Source organism: Jaculus jaculus, chromosome 3, assembly GCF_020740685.1.
Source record: "Jaculus jaculus isolate mJacJac1 chromosome 3, mJacJac1.mat.Y.cur, whole genome shotgun sequence".
NCBI classification, from domain to species: domain Eukaryota; kingdom Metazoa; phylum Chordata; class Mammalia; order Rodentia; family Dipodidae; genus Jaculus; species Jaculus jaculus.
The window spans coordinates 149,435,769-149,451,284 of NC_059104.1; the positions used below are offsets into that span (position 1 = coordinate 149,435,769).

Below are 15,516 nucleotides of genomic sequence, written 5' to 3' on the forward strand. Positions count from 1 at the left end.
TTCATGCCAGGCAAGTACTCTACCACTGAGCTATACCAGAGCCTTGCTTCATGGTCCTTATTGCTTTGTTTCTGATTTCATAAATATTTTTTAAAATTTCTTGTTTATTTTTATTTATTTGAGAGCAACAGACTCAGAGAGAGAGAGAGAGAGAGAGAGAATGGGCACACCAGCCACTGCAAACGAACTCTAGATGCGTGCGCCCCCTTGTGCATCTGGCTAACATGGGTCTTGGGGAATCAAGCCTCAACCTGGGGTCCTTAGGCTTGACAGGCAAGCGCTTAACTGCCAAGCCATCTCTCCAGCCCTTTTCTGTTATTTTTTTTAAAAACATTACCTATTTATTTATTTATTTGAAAGGTAGAGAAAGAGGCAGGTAGAGAGAAGACAGAATAGCCATGCCAGGGCCTCTAACCACTGCAGACAAACCCCAGATGCATGTGCCACTCTGTGTATCTGGCTTATGTGGATACTAGATAATTGAACCCAGGTCCTTAGGGTTACTTTAACCACTAAACTATGTCCCCAGCACCCTACCCCCTCTTTTTTTTTGTTCTTTTTTATTTATTTATTTGAGAGTGACAAGAGATAGAGGAAGATAGAGAAAGAGAATGGGTGCGCCAGGGCTTCTACCCACTGCAAATGAACTCCAGACACATGAGCCCCTTGTGCATCTGGCTAACGTGGGTCCTGGGGAATCGAGCCTCGAACCGGGGTCCTTATACTTCACAGGTAAGCGCTTACCAGGTAAGCCATCTCTTCAGCCCACCTTCCCCCCTCTTTTTGAGGTAAAGTCTTGCTCTCTAGCCCAGGCTGACCTGGAATTCACTATGTAGTCTCAGGCTTCCCTCAAACTCAGTGATCCTCCTACCTCTCTGAGTACTGGGACTGAAGTTGTACACCACCAAAACTCCCAGCTTCATTTTCTTTCTTTTCAGCCAAATTAGTCTCCTTTGCATGCAACTCTGCTTGTGAATTTTATGCAACTACTGTTCACATGCACACATGCATAGTGTCAGATACCCTCTAACATTTATAAACCAACGGTTTTCACGTCGCTGTCGCAATCCCGCACGTCCATCTGGGTTTCCAGACTAACTACTTACTTTTTATCTCCACAGGCCCCTCACCGGTATCCAATCAGAGCTCTGCTTTAGCTGAGATCCTATTCCAGGGAACAGGGCCACCATCTGGCCAAAGAGGGCATAGCACCCAAGCACCCCCAGCTGTCCCAAATCGTCAGCTGTACTCAAGGTGGATTGCTTGTGTTCCCCCTTTCCATGGCCACCATAAGGGCCCTGCTTGCCTCCTTCTAAGACTTGGCCCCCAGAGGAGTGTACATGCCAAGAGCACCTGATAAGCACACGTGGTTTTATTATTTCTGCCTGGGAGAGGATGCTCCAGCAAGAGCAGGGACGTAGAGCCTGCGCGGAGGTTGCACCCTGCTAACGGCCTGGCTGGAGCCCAGGACTTGGAGCTGTCCACGGGAGAGTGGGAGCTGCTGAGGAGGTACACTCTTGCCTGCACAGGTCACTGGCTTCAGAAGAGGGCGCCGCCTCACCGGTGACGCTTTCGAATGCTCTGCAGCTCCTGGCAGATGGCAATGAAGCTGGGCCGCTGCCCAGGCTCATAGGCCCAACATTGCTCCATGAGTCTGAACACGGCATCAGGACACAGCTCTGGGCAGGGTAGGCGGCCCCCTGAGAGGACAGACACAACACACCAAGCATGAGGAAGAGAGAGTTCCCCTGGGCATACTGCTTAAGCCACAGCGCCCCTAAGGAGTGGCCTCCTGTCCACTAATGACCCTAAACAAATCTCCAACCTGCTATGTGCTAGATGACCTTTGCAATTTTGCAGCCTCAGTTTTCCCATCTGCACAAGAGGCCTATTAAATCCCACGTCAATTACACGTGCGAAGCAATGCATGGCCTAGCATAGACAGGTTTGTCACCTGTGGTAGATACCAGGTTAGTCTTAAGCTGCCCCAGTGGGAGGCAGGGAGGATGAAGTGTCCAGCTGGAGCACAGGGCAGGGGGGGCTTGGCTCTGAGGCACCACCATGCATTAGCTGACTTTACCCTTTTCCACAAACTCTCGCGTCTGCTGATTGCTGAGGTTGGGATACGGTGAGGCCCCCAGGCTGAAGGTCTCCCAGAGCAAGATCCCAAAGCTCCACACATCACTCTCTGAGGAGTAGCGGCCTACAGCGAAGGAAGGGCGAGCATGAGAGGACTGTCCACATCTATGGGCCCAAAGTCCACCCATGCCTGACCCCCCCAGCTCTGTAGTCCGGGGTGGGTGAAGGCCAGGTACCATAATTAAGGGCCTCAGGGGCAGTCCACTTCACAGGCACTTGTCTGAGGCCCCCTGAGGCTGCATAGATCCCATCAGCTTCTTCCCGAGACATCCCAAAGTCACTGATCTTCAGGACGTTCTTCTCTGTCACTAGGCAATTCCGAGCAGCCAGGTCCCTGGGTGAAGCACAGAAGGGATCTGCTTCGCCCGGTGTTAACCTGCCCAGCCTGGGCCAAATACTATACACAAAGCTGCTCCTGGCTTCTGGCTCTCCTGCTCTACCAGGAAAGGCCAACTCCCCCTGGCAATCTGATGCCCAGTGGCAAGGGGGCCTGGAGTAATAGCACCCCACTGTGATAGGGGCTTCCAGGACCCCGGCCCACTCACCGGTGGATGCAGCACTTGCTCTCCAAGTACTCCATGCCTGCGGCTGCGTCCCCCACCATCTGCAGCAGAGTCTTCACCCGCAGTCGGGCTCCCTCTGTCCTCAGGAAGGTCAGAAAATCGCCTCCTAGAGGCAGGGGCGATCTTGAGCCTGGTGTGAGGGTCGCCTTGCAGGCTCCACCCTGGGAATCAGCGCCTTCACTCACCCTGCACCAGCTCCATGACAATGTAGATTGGCTGCTTCTGCGTGCAGACGCCAATGAGACGCACGATGTTGGGGTGGTTGTACTGCTTTAGGATCCTGGGGGGAGCCGCTGCTTAGGCCGCGCGAGGTCTGTGCTCACAGCCTCACCACTTGTCACCTCTCCTGCCTCCCACCAGGAGCCCCCCAGAGGATGAGCAAAGGCCATAGGGACAAGGAGCTTGGCCTTGATGGCCAAACACCCTAAATGCATGACCTGGGATAGAGCCAATACCCCTTGGCATTATGGGCACTACCCAGTGTGAGGGGGCCTGGAGGATTAAATCACATACAGACATCAAGCACTGCATGCAAGATACTGCCCAGGGGAACCCTTTTGTACATGAAACCTTTGGTCAACCTTGCAATAATTTTTGTTTGTTTGTTTTTGTTTTTCAAGGTAGCGTTTGCTCTAGCCCAGGCAGACCTGGAATTCACTATGTAGTTTCTCAGTGTGACCTTGAATTCATGGTAATCCTATCTCTGCGTCCCAAGTGCTGAGATTAAAGGTGTGCACCACCACACCCACTATAATCCTGGAGGAGAGACAGATTAAGTGAGTATGGTTGTGCCAGGGTCTCCTGCCACTGCAAATTAACTCCAGAAGCATGTATCACTTTGTACATCTGGCTTTTTCATGGGTACAGGGGCTGGGGAGGAGGAATTGAACTTGAGCCATCAGGCTTTACAAGCAAGTACCTTAACCACTGAGATATCTCCCCAGCCCAGGTATTCCTTACATTTTATTTTTATAATAATTTATTTTTAGCTGGGTGTGGTGGTGTACGCCTTTAATCCCAGCACTTGGGAGGCAGTGATAGGAGGATCGCCGAGAGTTCGAGTCCACCCTGAGACTACATAGTGAATTCCAGGTCAGCCTGAGTTAGACTGAGACTCTACCTCTGAAAACAAAACAAAACAAAAAAAAATTAATTATTTGAGAGAGGGAAAGAAGCAGAGCAAGAGAGAGAGAGAGAGAGAGAGAGAGAGAGACAGAATGAAAATGGGCACGTCAGGGCCTCCAGCCACTGCAAATGAAAACCAGACACGTGCACCATCTTGTGCATCTGGCTTACGCGGTTCCTGGGGAATCAAACTGAGGTCCTTTCGCTTTGCAGGCAAGCGCCTTAACTGCTAAGCCATCTCTCCAGCCCCCTCATCCTTACATTAAAAAAAAATATTTGAGCCGGGCATAGTGGCATACACCTTTAATCCCAGTCCCAGCACTAGGGAGGCAGAGGTAGGAGGATCGCTGTGAGTTCAAGGCCAGCCTGAGACTACATAGTGAATTCCAGGTCAGCCTGGGCCAGAGTGAAATCCTACCTCAACCCCCTACACCCCTCCCCGAAAAAAAGAGAGAAAGAGAGAGAGAGAAAAAATGGGTGTGCCAGGGCCTGTAGCCTCTGCAAATAAACTCCAGACATGAGCACCACCTTATGCATCTGGTTTACATGGGTACTGCGGAATTGAACCTGAGTCGTTAGGCTTCGTAGGCAAGTGCCTTAACCGCTAAGCCATCCCTCCAGCTCAGGTCATCCTTATTTTATCACCCACCTTGCTTCTTGCAGAAACTTGGCCTTGAGGTCAGGTGGGAGTGTCTCTCGACAAGACTTCACTGCCACAGGGGTGTTGTCCGCTCGTAGGCGTCCACTGAACACTTCACCGAAGTTCCCCTGAAACACCCTTGGGCTCCTACCATAGTTTCCTGGCACTGTTGTCCTTTTTCAGCTCAAGGGGACAGCTCATTTGGTCCCTACTTACTCGCTCACCCTGGCTCTCTAGGAATCCGCCCCCTAGTGGGGACATACCTGAGATGCCACATTTTCTGAGAAGTGACATGGAAAACTCCTGATTATCATTTTCCTCTTGGTCAGAAAAGCATTCTGATTTTTAGGAAAGTGATAGATAGTTTGTAGCCCTCACATTGACAAAGGTGCCTCCCCACAACACAAGTGCCTCTTGAGGAGCCAGGAACTGGGGGTGGGGTGGTGAGCTGGATGAACAGGAAGTTAGGGGTACAAGTTGGGAATCAGACTGAGGCAATGAGGCTCAACAGGATTCTAGAAGTGAGGACTGAAGTGTGGCTTGGAGGAGGGGGTGGAAGACGCAGGTAGGGAGAAGAACAGGCAGACCCCAGAAAGTTGCTGGAGACTTGGTGGGAGGGTGGTGGGTACACTTACCCTTCCAATCTGCTCACCCAACACCAGGTCCTCATGGTTTAGCACCCACTTGTCCTGGGGAAGAGGGGTTAGGGAGTTAAAAGTCAGCAAGGCTCTGTGAAAGACTGAAAAACTTTCCCACCAATGCTGTCTGTCTTGGCCCCTCTGTATTGATCTTTCTTTTTTAAAAAAAAATTTTTTTGGGCTGGAGAGATGGCTTAGCGGTTAAGCGCTTGCCTGTGAAGCCTAAGGATCCCGGTTCGAGGCTCAGTTCCCCAGGTCCCACGTTAGCCAGATGCACAAGGGGCGCACGCGTCTGGAGTTCGTTTGCAGTGGCTGGTAGCCCTGGCGCGCCCATTCTCTCTCTCTCTCTCTCTCTCTCTCTCTCTCTGCCTCGTTCTCTGTCTGTTGCTCTCAAATAAATAAATAAAAATAAACCAAAAAAAATTTAAAAAAAAAATTTTTTTTTGTTTATTTTTATTTATTTATTTGAGAGTGACTGACAGACAGGGAGAAAAAGAGGCAGATAGATAGAGAGAGAGAGAGAGAGAGAGAGAGAGAGAGAGAGAGAGAGAGAGAGGATGGGCGTGCCAGGGCCTCCAGCCACTGCAAATGAACTCCAGATGAATGTGCCACCTTGTGCGTGTGGCTAACGTGGGTCCTGGGGACTGGAGCCTTGAACGGGGTCCTTAGGCTTCACAGGCAAGCGCTTAACTGCTAAGCCATCTCTCCAGCCCTTTTCTTTCCTTCCTTCCTTCCCCCCCTCCCTCCCTCCCTCTCTCTCTCTTTCTTTATTTTGTTGACCCATATTAGAATCACATTCAGGTGACCAGGCTGAGCACCATGCATAGCCCATGGATGGGAATGACCTTGACACTGCAAATCTAAAAAGAGGCCAGCCACCGTGTGGGGTGAGCTTACCTCACACTCTGCGTAGACGGTGGGGGAGCGGGGTCTGACTAGCCGCAGGGCTCACCTTTGGTACAGCTCTGTACAGGACAACACCACTCTTCTTGGTGAGGGGTTGCTGGGAGCACAGCAGGTGGTCGATGAGCAAGGGGATGCTAGGAAAGCCATCCCCTTCCAGTCGGTACAGGTTCTGTGGGGGAAGGGAAACCTGGGGTCAGCAGCCTCCACTGGTGAGGAGGCTGAGCCCTGGGAGAGGACAGAAAGAGGGAAAAGAGCTGGGGGCATGGTGGCACATGCCTTTAATGCCAGCACTCAGGAGGCAGAGGTAGGAGGGCATATGTGAGTTCGAGGCCACCAAGACTACATAGTGAATTTCAGGTCAGCCTCAGCACAGCAAGACCCTCCCTACTTTGAAAATCTATTAAAAAAAAAAAAAAGGAACGAGGGTATTAGGATTGATGGGTACCACTCTCCAGTGCCTTTGCTAAGTATTCTGGGCAATTCCTTCCTCCTCTTTCTTTCTTTCTTTCTTTCTTTCTTTTTTTTTGGGGGGGGGGAGGTTCGAGTTAGAGTCTCACACTAGCTCAGGCTGATCTGGAATTCACTATGTAGTCTCAGGGTGGCCTTGAACTCATGGTGATCCTCCTACCTCTACCTCCCAAGTGCTGGGATTAAAGGAGTGTGCCACCACGCCCATCTCCTCTTTCTTTCTTTTTTTTTTTTTTCTTATGGTTTTTCGAGGTAGGGTCTTGCTCTAACCCAGGCTGACCTGGAATTTACTATGTAGTCTCAGGCTGGCCTCGAATTCACAGCGCTCCTCCTACCTCTGCCTCCCGTGTGTATAAGAGTAAAGGCGTGCACCATCACGTGATGCCCTCGTTCTTGAGGAAGGATGTGTTACAGGGACCTGGGTGGTGGTATCTGGCTTCTAGCTGGGTTAGAGAGGAGACACCTAAGATATAGCAGCTACGCCTGGGCTCCAGTCATTCCCCCAGAGAGTAGATGGAAAGACAGGGGTGGGGATTTGAAGGCTCAGGGTCCCGGCCCCACTCACTTCTGAGGACTGGATGATGAAGTGGCGGGGCAGGCCGTCCCACAGCACCGACAGCACGTACTCCTGCTTGCCTTGGCTCTCCCGGACCAGGAAGTCCCCGGAGTGCGTCAGCAGCTCAGCCACCTCGGCCCTCGGTATGGCCCCGTGGTACCACAGCTGCTCGTGCAGGGGCTTCTGCACCTCAGGAATGAGCTGCAGTGGCGGGGGGAGCTGACAGGAAGATGCAGGGGTCACTGGGCAGGCTAGCTGAGGTCTCCCTATCCCATAAGCTCTCATCCTTACACGTGGCTGTAGCCCTAGAATGGTCAATAGCTTGACTCAGGAGGTTCAATCTGGGCAGAGCTGGGATGGTAAGCCCAGGCTGGCATACCCCAACCAAGCTGGTGCCCTCTCCTCTGGCCACAGCACTCCTATCACTCCTAAGACAGGTAAAGCCATGGGGTAGCCAAGATTGCAGGTTCATACAGCATATAGGTGTGGTAGGGAAGAAGGGATACAAGGGTACCTGGAATCCCAGAGGGAAGAGGGATCCCCCCCCCAATGAAAGCAGCCTGGCCAGGGCTCCTCTCAAGGGTATCCAAGGATTCAACCCAAAACCCCAAGGTGGGAGGTCTGGGGAGCAAATCTGACACCCCTGGCCTGGCCCACCTAGATGGGCAGAGGCAAGGCCCAGCCTGGGCACCACTCACAGAGAACTTGGGGCGGAAGATTCCAGAGAAGTGGCTCTTAAGGATCTCCAACGTGGGCGTCCTTCCCCCCTCTCGCTCCTGCTCCTGGGGCCAGGGACAGACGTCAGCGGGTGGCCAGGCTTGGGGAGGGGGAGGGTGAAAATGAGGCGCACAGCCCCTGCAGGCGGGCATGGCTGATGTGTGAGGACAGGGCGGTAGAGGGTTGGCTCACCGCGGATGACGTGGAATGGCGGTCATCCTGCAGAAGTGGCACGGCAGGGGGCTCGCCGGGGCCCAGCTGACTCAGCTTGCTCTGCAACATCTCCTGTTGGGCCTGCAGCTTGGCCTGGCTGCACAGTGCTACCTGCAGCCCCTGAATTGCCTCTTGTAACACCTGCTTCTTACCCAATAGCTGTACCCTGCAGGCAAGAACAGGGAAGGGGCAGGGTGGAGAGACAGAGAGAGAGAGAGAGAGAGAGAGAGAGAGAGAGAGAGAGAGAGAGAGGCTCAGTCTGCAGCTATTGGGCACAATGGAGGGGTCAGGAGGCTATGCAGGTGGGTCCTGTTTACCGTTCCCGGGGGTGGGTGCCGTGCTCCTCGTTTTGGACCTCATGCTGCAGCTGACTGACCATCTCCTGCCGGCTCAGCACCGTCTCGGTGGCCACAGCCAGTTCGTCTGTCACAGAGGTCAGCCTGCATCCAAAGGCAAGGGCACAGTTAAGGCTGTGCCCTTCACATGCAATGCGCCCCCCCCGCCCCCTGCAGAGCCAAGTGAGCCTGCCTGCTGCTTGGTCCTACCCACATCAACATGAGGGGAGTCAGTGGGGAGCCCGCCCTGGCCTGAGGGCCAAGCCACCACGCACGTGTGTTGCACACTCTCCAAAGTGAGCTCGTTCAGCTGCAACTCCCCAGGCTCCAGCTGCTCCCCCTCCTCAAGCAGTGACTCGTCAAAGGTGACACAAGGTGGGACATCAGGGGTGGACCTGTGGAGTTGACAGGGCCTCGTCAGTGAACAGGCCAGAAGCCCTGGCACCCGGCGGGTGTGAGGACAAATACTGACTCACCCATACTGTTGCAGGAAGCCTTGGTACTCGGACTCAGGCTGGATGCGGGCAGCAGCTGCAGCCATCTCCCGATGAATGGACACCACCTCGTCCTGCACCAGACTGCTGATCTCCAGGTATTCCTGCAGGATCTCCTTCCTCCCCACCCCCGCCCCCACCATGGGATGCCCTGAGTCATGGGCCTCAGGCTGAGCACAGGGGGGGGGGGGGGGGCAGCTCAGTCTAGGGTACACGGGTTCACAGGCAGTGCTGGGCGACTTCCCCTATCTCTTCTAAAGTGCTAACTCACGATCATAGGCAAGTCACTTAGCCCCTCCCCCTGACTTCCTACTCTGTGCAAGGACTGCCGCAGTAGCAAGAACCCAGAGAGATCCTGTGGACAGTGTCTGGTACACAGGAAGTACTCCACAGACAAGCTAGACTCATCCATGGCCTGGCAGCCACTCTAAGAGTTGAGGCTGTGGGCCCCCAACAAGCCATCAGTGTGCTGTCTCTCCCAGGCCTTGCACTTCCCCAAGCTTGTCTCACTACCGACCAGGACGGGGAAGGGCTATGGGCTTATAGGATGCGCACCATCTCCTCGTGCAAGCTTGTCTCACTACTGACCAGGACGGGGAAGGGCTATGGGCTTACAGGATGCGCACCATCTCCTCGTGCAAGCTTGTCTCACTACTGACCAGGACGGGGAAGGGCTATGGGCTTACAGGATGCGCACCATCTCCTCGTGCAAGCTTGTCTCACTACTGACCAGGACGGGGAAGGACTATGGGCTTACAGGATGTGCACCATCTCCTCGTGCAAGCTTGTCTCACTACTGACCAGGACGGGGAAGGGCTATGGGCTTACAGGATGCGCACCATCTCCTCGTGCAAGCTTGTCTCACTACTGACCAGGACGGGGAAGGGCTATGGGCTTACAGGATGCGCACCATCTCCTCGTGCAAGCTTGTCTCACTACTGACCAGGACGGGGAAGGGCTATGGGCTTACAGGATGCGCACCATCTCCTCGTGCAAGCTTGTCTCACTACTGACCAGGACGGGGAAGGGCTATGGGCTTACAGGATGCGCACCATCTCCTCGTGCAAGCTTGTCTCACTACTGACCAGGACGGGGAAGGGCTATGGGCTTACAGGATGTGCACCATCTCCTCGTGCAAGCTTGTCTCACTACTGACCAGGACGGGGAAGGGCTATGGGCTTACAGGATGCGCACCATCTCCTCGTGCAAGCTTGTCTCACTACTGACCAGGACGGGGAAGGGCTATGGGCTTACAGGATGCGCACCATCTCCTCGTGCAAGCTTGTCTCACTACTGACCAGGACGGGGAAGGGCTATGGGCTTACAGGATGCGCACCATCTCCTCGTGCAAGCTTGTCTCACTACTGTCCAGGACGGGGAAGGGCTATGGGCTTACAGGATGCGCACCATCTCCTCGTGCAAGCTTGTCTCACTACTGACCAGGACGGGGAAGGGCTATGGGCTTACAGGATGCGCACCATCTCCTCGTGCAAGCTTGTCTCACTACTGACCAGGACGGGGAAGGGCTATGGGCTTACAGGATGCGCACCATCTCCTCGTGCAAGCTTGTCTCACTACTGATCAGGATGGGGAAGGGCTATGGGCTTACAGGATGCGCACCATCTCCTCGTGCAAGTCCTGCAGTGACTGCAGCAGGCTGGGCAGCATGAGCTGGTGATGGTGATGGTGATGAAGCTGGGCGGCCCTCACGCCTAGTACGTAGCGGTTGTGGTGGGCAAAGAGCTTCCATAGGCTGCGCACATACTTGTCCTTAGCCTTGTCTCGGTCCTTGTCTGCCAGGCAGGGGGTAATAAAGGTCTATGTCTGTGTGTTTACTTGTCATCCCTGAGCCACCCACTCGCTGGGGAGCCAATGGACAGATCAACAGTGATTTAGGATTCCCCTCCTTGCCAATAAGGAAAGCTCCAAACCTTTGCTGGCCTCCTGATATTTGCGCCTGGCCTGGGCACTGTCCCGTGCCAGGGCTCGGTACTGGCTCTTCAGCTTCTCAATGTCATTGCTGTGGGTCTGGGGAGAAAGGGGTGACAAGTATGGGGAGGCAAGTCCTCAAGAATGGAGATTTCTGGGCTGGAGAGATGGCTTAGTGGTTAAGGCGCTTGCCTGAAAAGCCAAAGGATCCAGGTTTGTTTCCCCAGGACCTAGAAAGCCAGATGTACAAGGTGGCACATGTGTCTGTTGTTCATTTGCAGCAGCTGGAGGCCTCGGCATACCCATTTTCTCTATATATCTATCTTCCTTTCTCTTTCTCTCAAAAAAAAAAAAAAAAAAAGAATGGAGGGGCTGGAGGGATGGCTTAGTGGTTAAGGCATTTGTCTGCAAAGCCAAAGGACCCAGGTTCAATTCCTCAGGACCCATGTTAGCCAGATGCACAATGGGGTGCACATGTCTAGAGTTCATTTGCAGCAGCTGGAGGCCCTGGTGTGCCCATTCTCCCTCTCTCCCTCTTTCTCTGTCAAATAAATAAAATAAAATATTTAAAAAAAATAATGGAGAGCCGGGCGTGGTGGCGCACGGCTTTAATCCCAGCACTTGGGAGGCAGAGGTAGGAGGATTGCCATGAATTCGAGGCCACCCTGAGACTCCATAGTGAATTCCAGGTCAGCCTAGGCTAGAGTGAGACCCTACCTCGAAAAACCAAAAAAAAAAAAAAAAAAAAAAAAAAAAAAGAAAGAAAGAAAAGAAAAAATAATGGAGATTTCTGGAAAGGTTCTGCTATCCAGGTTGGCAGCATGCATCCAAACTTGTTCTTCTGCAAGGGTCTGGAGACTTTGGAGAAATTGGCCGCAAAAGCTAGGATCAGAGAAGCTGAGTTCTGGCAGGCTCTGGGGGAGCAGAAAGGAGGCCAGGGAGAGCTGTAACTGCCCTTCTGGTGGTGAGTAGGGCCAGCTTCAGCTCGTTCACATGCACTCCACATACGGAAGGGCATCAGGCTTGATTTCATGTTCTGTTGTCACCATCTTGGAAGTTGTGTTGTTGTTTGAGACAGGGTCTTGCTCTGTAGCCTGGGCTGGCCTGGAACTCATGTAGTCTAGGCTTTCCTCAAACTTGTGGTGACCCTCCTCTAGCTTTTGTCTCCCAAGTGCAGGTATGACAGGCCTGTTCAACCACACCTGGCTTTTGAAATTCTTAGTGGCTTCTTTGTGTGTATATATAGAGTGCATATACGTGTAGGTGTGTGTGTTTGTATGTGGAAGTCAGTGTTGGGTGTCTTCCTCAATCACGTCCTACCTTATTTTTAAAAAATTTTTACTTATGTATTTGATGGAGAGAAAGGCAGAGAGAGAGAGATGAAGGGCCTTTAGCCACTGTAAATAAACTCCAGACGCATGCACCACCTTGTGCATCTGACTTTATGTGGGTGCTGGGAAATTGAACCTGGGTCCTTTGGCTTTGCAGGCAAGTACCTTAACCACTAAGCTATCTCTCCAGCTCCCTTTTTTTGTTTGTTTGTTTTTGAGGCAGGATCACTCACTGAAGCTGGAACCCCATGGATGGTCCTGCCTTCACCTCCCCAGTGCTGTGATTTTAAGTGCAAGGGCAGTGTGCCTGGCTTTCATGTGAGTGCCGAGGAGCTGAACTCAGATCCTCATGTTTGGGCGGCAAGCACTGAGCCACCATAGCTCCTGTTCATAATTTCCACATTTTTATTTTGCGTGGGGCCTTCACAGTTATGTTCCTAGCACTAAAACACTAGGTGGTGGCCGAATATGAGTTCTCATCCCAGCGCTCCCAATGAAGTGCTGGGACATAGTGAGCAAGCTCCACCCTGCTCCTCTGAGCCGGGGCTTCCTTCCTCTGCCTCCCGGGTACAGGAACTAAAGGCGTGCATCACCACACCTGGCCTTGACCAGTATTCTTTTTTCTTTTCTTTTCGGTTTTTCAAGGTAGGGTTTCATTCTAGCCCAGGCTGACCTGGAATTTACTATGGAGTCTCAGAGTGGTCTTGTGGTGATCCTCCTACCTCTGCCTCCCTGAGTGCTGGGATTAAAGGTGTGTGCTACCATGCCCGGTTTTGGCCAGTATTCTTAAAGGGCCAGCTAATAAATATTTAGTCTTGTATGTCATAGGAACTCTGTGGCAATTACCCCATCCTGTCATTTCAGCCCCATAGTATATTCCAATAAAAGTTACATATACTGGGCTGGAGAGATTGCTCAGCAGTTAAAGGTGCTTGCTTGTAAAGCCTGACTGGGTTTAATTCCCCAGTACCCTTGTAAAGCCAGATACATAAAGTGGTGCATGTATCTGGAGTTCACTTGCAGTTGCAGGAAACCCAGGCACTCCCATTATCTCTCTCTCTCAAATAAAAAAGCAAATGCATAGAGCCTACCTACCAAACTATTAAAAAGAAAAAGTTACCTATACAAATATGAGCAGACTCTTGAATTAACTGTATAATCTAGGGAGAGGAGTTAGGTCAGGCAGGCCACCAGGTGCCGCTGTGGGTCTGTGGCAAGGACGAATGAATGACGTGGTAGTGGAAGGGGTGTGGTGCTGGGAGGTACCCCGTGTGAATGGGGGAAACTGAAGGGCGCAGAGAAATAGCAGCTCCAGATAACGCAGGCGGTAACTGAAGAGCTAGCTGCTGGAATGCAGTGCTAGGCGGGCTGACTTTAACTGTCAGTGGCCCCCCTGCTGCCCTACCTCTGGGACTCCTGGTGAGAACAATCCTAAACCAAAGACAGACAAAGGCAAATCATCCCTCTCCTTTAACCCCAGAGCCATGCTGGAGGAAGCACACAGACTTGAGCTCCCCGTCTGGCCTCACCCATCCTGGTCTACCTTCACTCTGCCCAGGCATAGACGATGCATGGATAACCCTCCCCCGCCCCCCGCAGCCAGTCAGCCAGCCCCAGTGGGGTGGGGAGGTGGGGGGTGGAGGGAGGAAGCTGCAGCAGGGTAGGACCGGCAGTCCTGGGGCCAGAACTGTGGTCAGGGACTTCCACTTCCCCAAGATCCTCAAGATAGCAACTCTTGTGCAAAACCACCCCCCTTTTTAAAAAGCCTCCAAACTAACAAAAAACAAAGTCTCCAAACTTAGTGTGCTGGCTGAGTTAGGAAGAACACCATGAGTCTGAGGCCAACCTGAGCTACAGAGGTGCAAGGCTGCCTGGGTTAACTAGAGGAATATCCTGACTCCAAAACAAAGCAACAACAAGACCTCAACCGTCCAAAGCTTCACATGACAGAGACGAGCAGCGCCCCGTTGGTGCAGACTTACCTTGGTGAGCTCCTGCTGCAGCTGCTGCCACTGCTCACTGTAAGCCTTGCGCAGATGTTGCCGCTCCCGGATCAGCAGGCTCAGCTTGCTCAGAGGCCCTGAGTTCAGGTCTTCTGCGTGTTGCCGCAACACCCGGCTCAGGCTCTGGGTTTGGCTGGTGATCTCAGCCCAGGACTATAGCGAAGCGAGGAACAGGAAAGACAGGACAATGGCTCCCACAGGCTGGGCCTGCCACATCTCCAACTCCACCCCAGAGGGCTTCAGGAAAATATGAGGGTGGGTAGATGAGGTGGCATGGAAGCCTACCTGACTGACGGGGCTCTCCAGGCCACTGTTCCTGTTCTGGCCTCCACTGTCCGGCAGGGACATGTGGTGAAGCAGTCCTGCGTATTCCCGGTCACTCTTGACCCTCTGCACCATCCACTTCCTCATGCCTTCCAGTAGGCGGAGCTCAGCTTCCTGCATCTGCTGCACTGCCCCGTGGCCCTGGGGGCTGCAAAGCTCCGAAGAGAAGCCCATTGCGGCGTGCTGGGGGCAGAGGGAAGGCCGTCAGTGGGAACACAGCAGCAGCTGTAGATGGAGGGACAGGACAAAGAGGCCGCTGCAAGTGGGCAGGAGTATGGGGTCCTGCCCTGCAGACGTAGTGACAGGTACAAACAGCAGCCTGGCCGTCCATGCTCGGGGCCAAGTCCCAGCAGCAGTCACCCGCTGTCTCTTTTCCAGAACTGACTAGGAACCAGCCTAGAACCCTCTTTTCACTCAACACCATTCCTGGGTGTTAGTGGGTGCTGTGCCAAGGCTCTCAACAGCACTCGGCCAGCTGGATTGCAGCCTCCGGAGACCATAGCCAACCAAGAGCCCTGGCCACTGGGGAAGTCTTGCCTCTCCCAGACCCCCTAGCACCACCCCTTCAAGGTGGCAGACTCCCAGAATGCCTGCCCGACCCTTGTCTGGTGCCCACCCACTGCCACCCCTACCTATTTCCCTCGTCACCTCCTGGGCCTTGAAGCAGAAGTTACCGGCACTGGCGGCGGCTGGTGTCTGCAGCTGCTCCTGGGGCAGCCCTGGACGACTCCGGCCTTGCACCGACCCTGGCCAGGCCAGTTCCTGATTCTGAGGGATGTTCCTCCTCCCCAGGTTTCAGTTGGCCCAGGCCCCGGGGCGGGCCCGCAAAGGGGAAGGGGCGGGTGGGAGTAGCCCAGCAGAGGCCTGCAGCGCCTGGGGGGGCGGGAGGCTCCACTCCTGCTCTCAGTACCCTGGGCCACAGCCTCCAGCCACGGAAACGGAAGGGAGGAGGAGGCTGGGAAAGAATGGTCATGCAGAGTGGCCTATGGGCCAGGCACTCCCCAGGGCCCAGCAAACACCCAGGGAACACCAGAAAGGGGCAGTAAGTGGGGGTGGGGTGGGGTAGGGGTGGGTTCAGGGCAAGGTGTTGAGCCCAGGGTGTGCAAATTGCGGGGACAAGGGTGGGTCTGGGCAC

At 53.6% G+C, this 15,516-nt stretch overlaps 1 protein-coding gene across 5 annotated transcripts; it reads right to left on the minus strand.

The window, feature by feature from the left end:
- Window positions 1-1,357: 1,357 nt before the first annotated feature.
- Fes (FES proto-oncogene, tyrosine kinase) lies at window positions 1,358-15,131 on the minus strand. Of its 5 annotated transcripts, none has more exons than XM_045145938.1 (19): window positions 15,030-15,131; window positions 14,343-14,564; window positions 14,037-14,210; window positions 10,726-10,822; window positions 10,415-10,587; window positions 8,777-8,868; window positions 8,576-8,695; window positions 8,283-8,405; window positions 7,945-8,131; window positions 7,734-7,817; window positions 7,045-7,254; window positions 6,058-6,180; window positions 5,103-5,156; window positions 4,477-4,595; window positions 2,888-2,982; window positions 2,685-2,808; window positions 2,316-2,473; window positions 2,081-2,203; window positions 1,358-1,700 (listed from the first exon to the last, which is right to left on the minus strand). In XM_045145938.1, exons 2-19 carry the CDS (start codon window positions 14,553-14,555, stop codon window positions 1,558-1,560), a joined length of 2,412 nt encoding a protein of 803 aa, XP_045001873.1. In that variant the 5' UTR covers window positions 14,556-14,564; window positions 15,030-15,131; the 3' UTR covers window positions 1,358-1,557. The 5 variants fall into 5 exon arrangements, with proteins under 5 accessions (XP_045001873.1, XP_045001872.1, XP_004658255.2 ...); XM_045145937.1 differs by having other exon boundaries at window positions 7,734-7,811; window positions 8,777-8,914; window positions 10,404-10,587; XM_004658198.2 differs by having other exon boundaries at window positions 8,777-8,914; window positions 10,404-10,587.
- Window positions 15,132-15,516: the final 385 nt, after the last annotated feature.

What these genes read in the sequence shown, in the direction of transcription:
- Fes (XM_004658198.2), bottom strand. Translation starts at nt 14,555, where the DNA reads ATGGGCTTCTCTTCGGAGCTTTGCAGCCCCCAGGGCCACGGGGCAGTG. An exon ending in GGCACCCACCCCCGGGAACG is followed by an intron (nt 8,132 to 8,282) that starts GTAAACAGGACC and finishes TCTTGCCTGCAG; the next exon opens with GGTACAGCTATTGGGTAAGA. An exon ending in TCATCATCCAGTCCTCAGAA is followed by an intron (nt 6,181 to 7,044) that starts GTGAGTGGGGCC and finishes CTTCCCCCACAG; the next exon opens with AACCTGTACCGACTGGAAGG.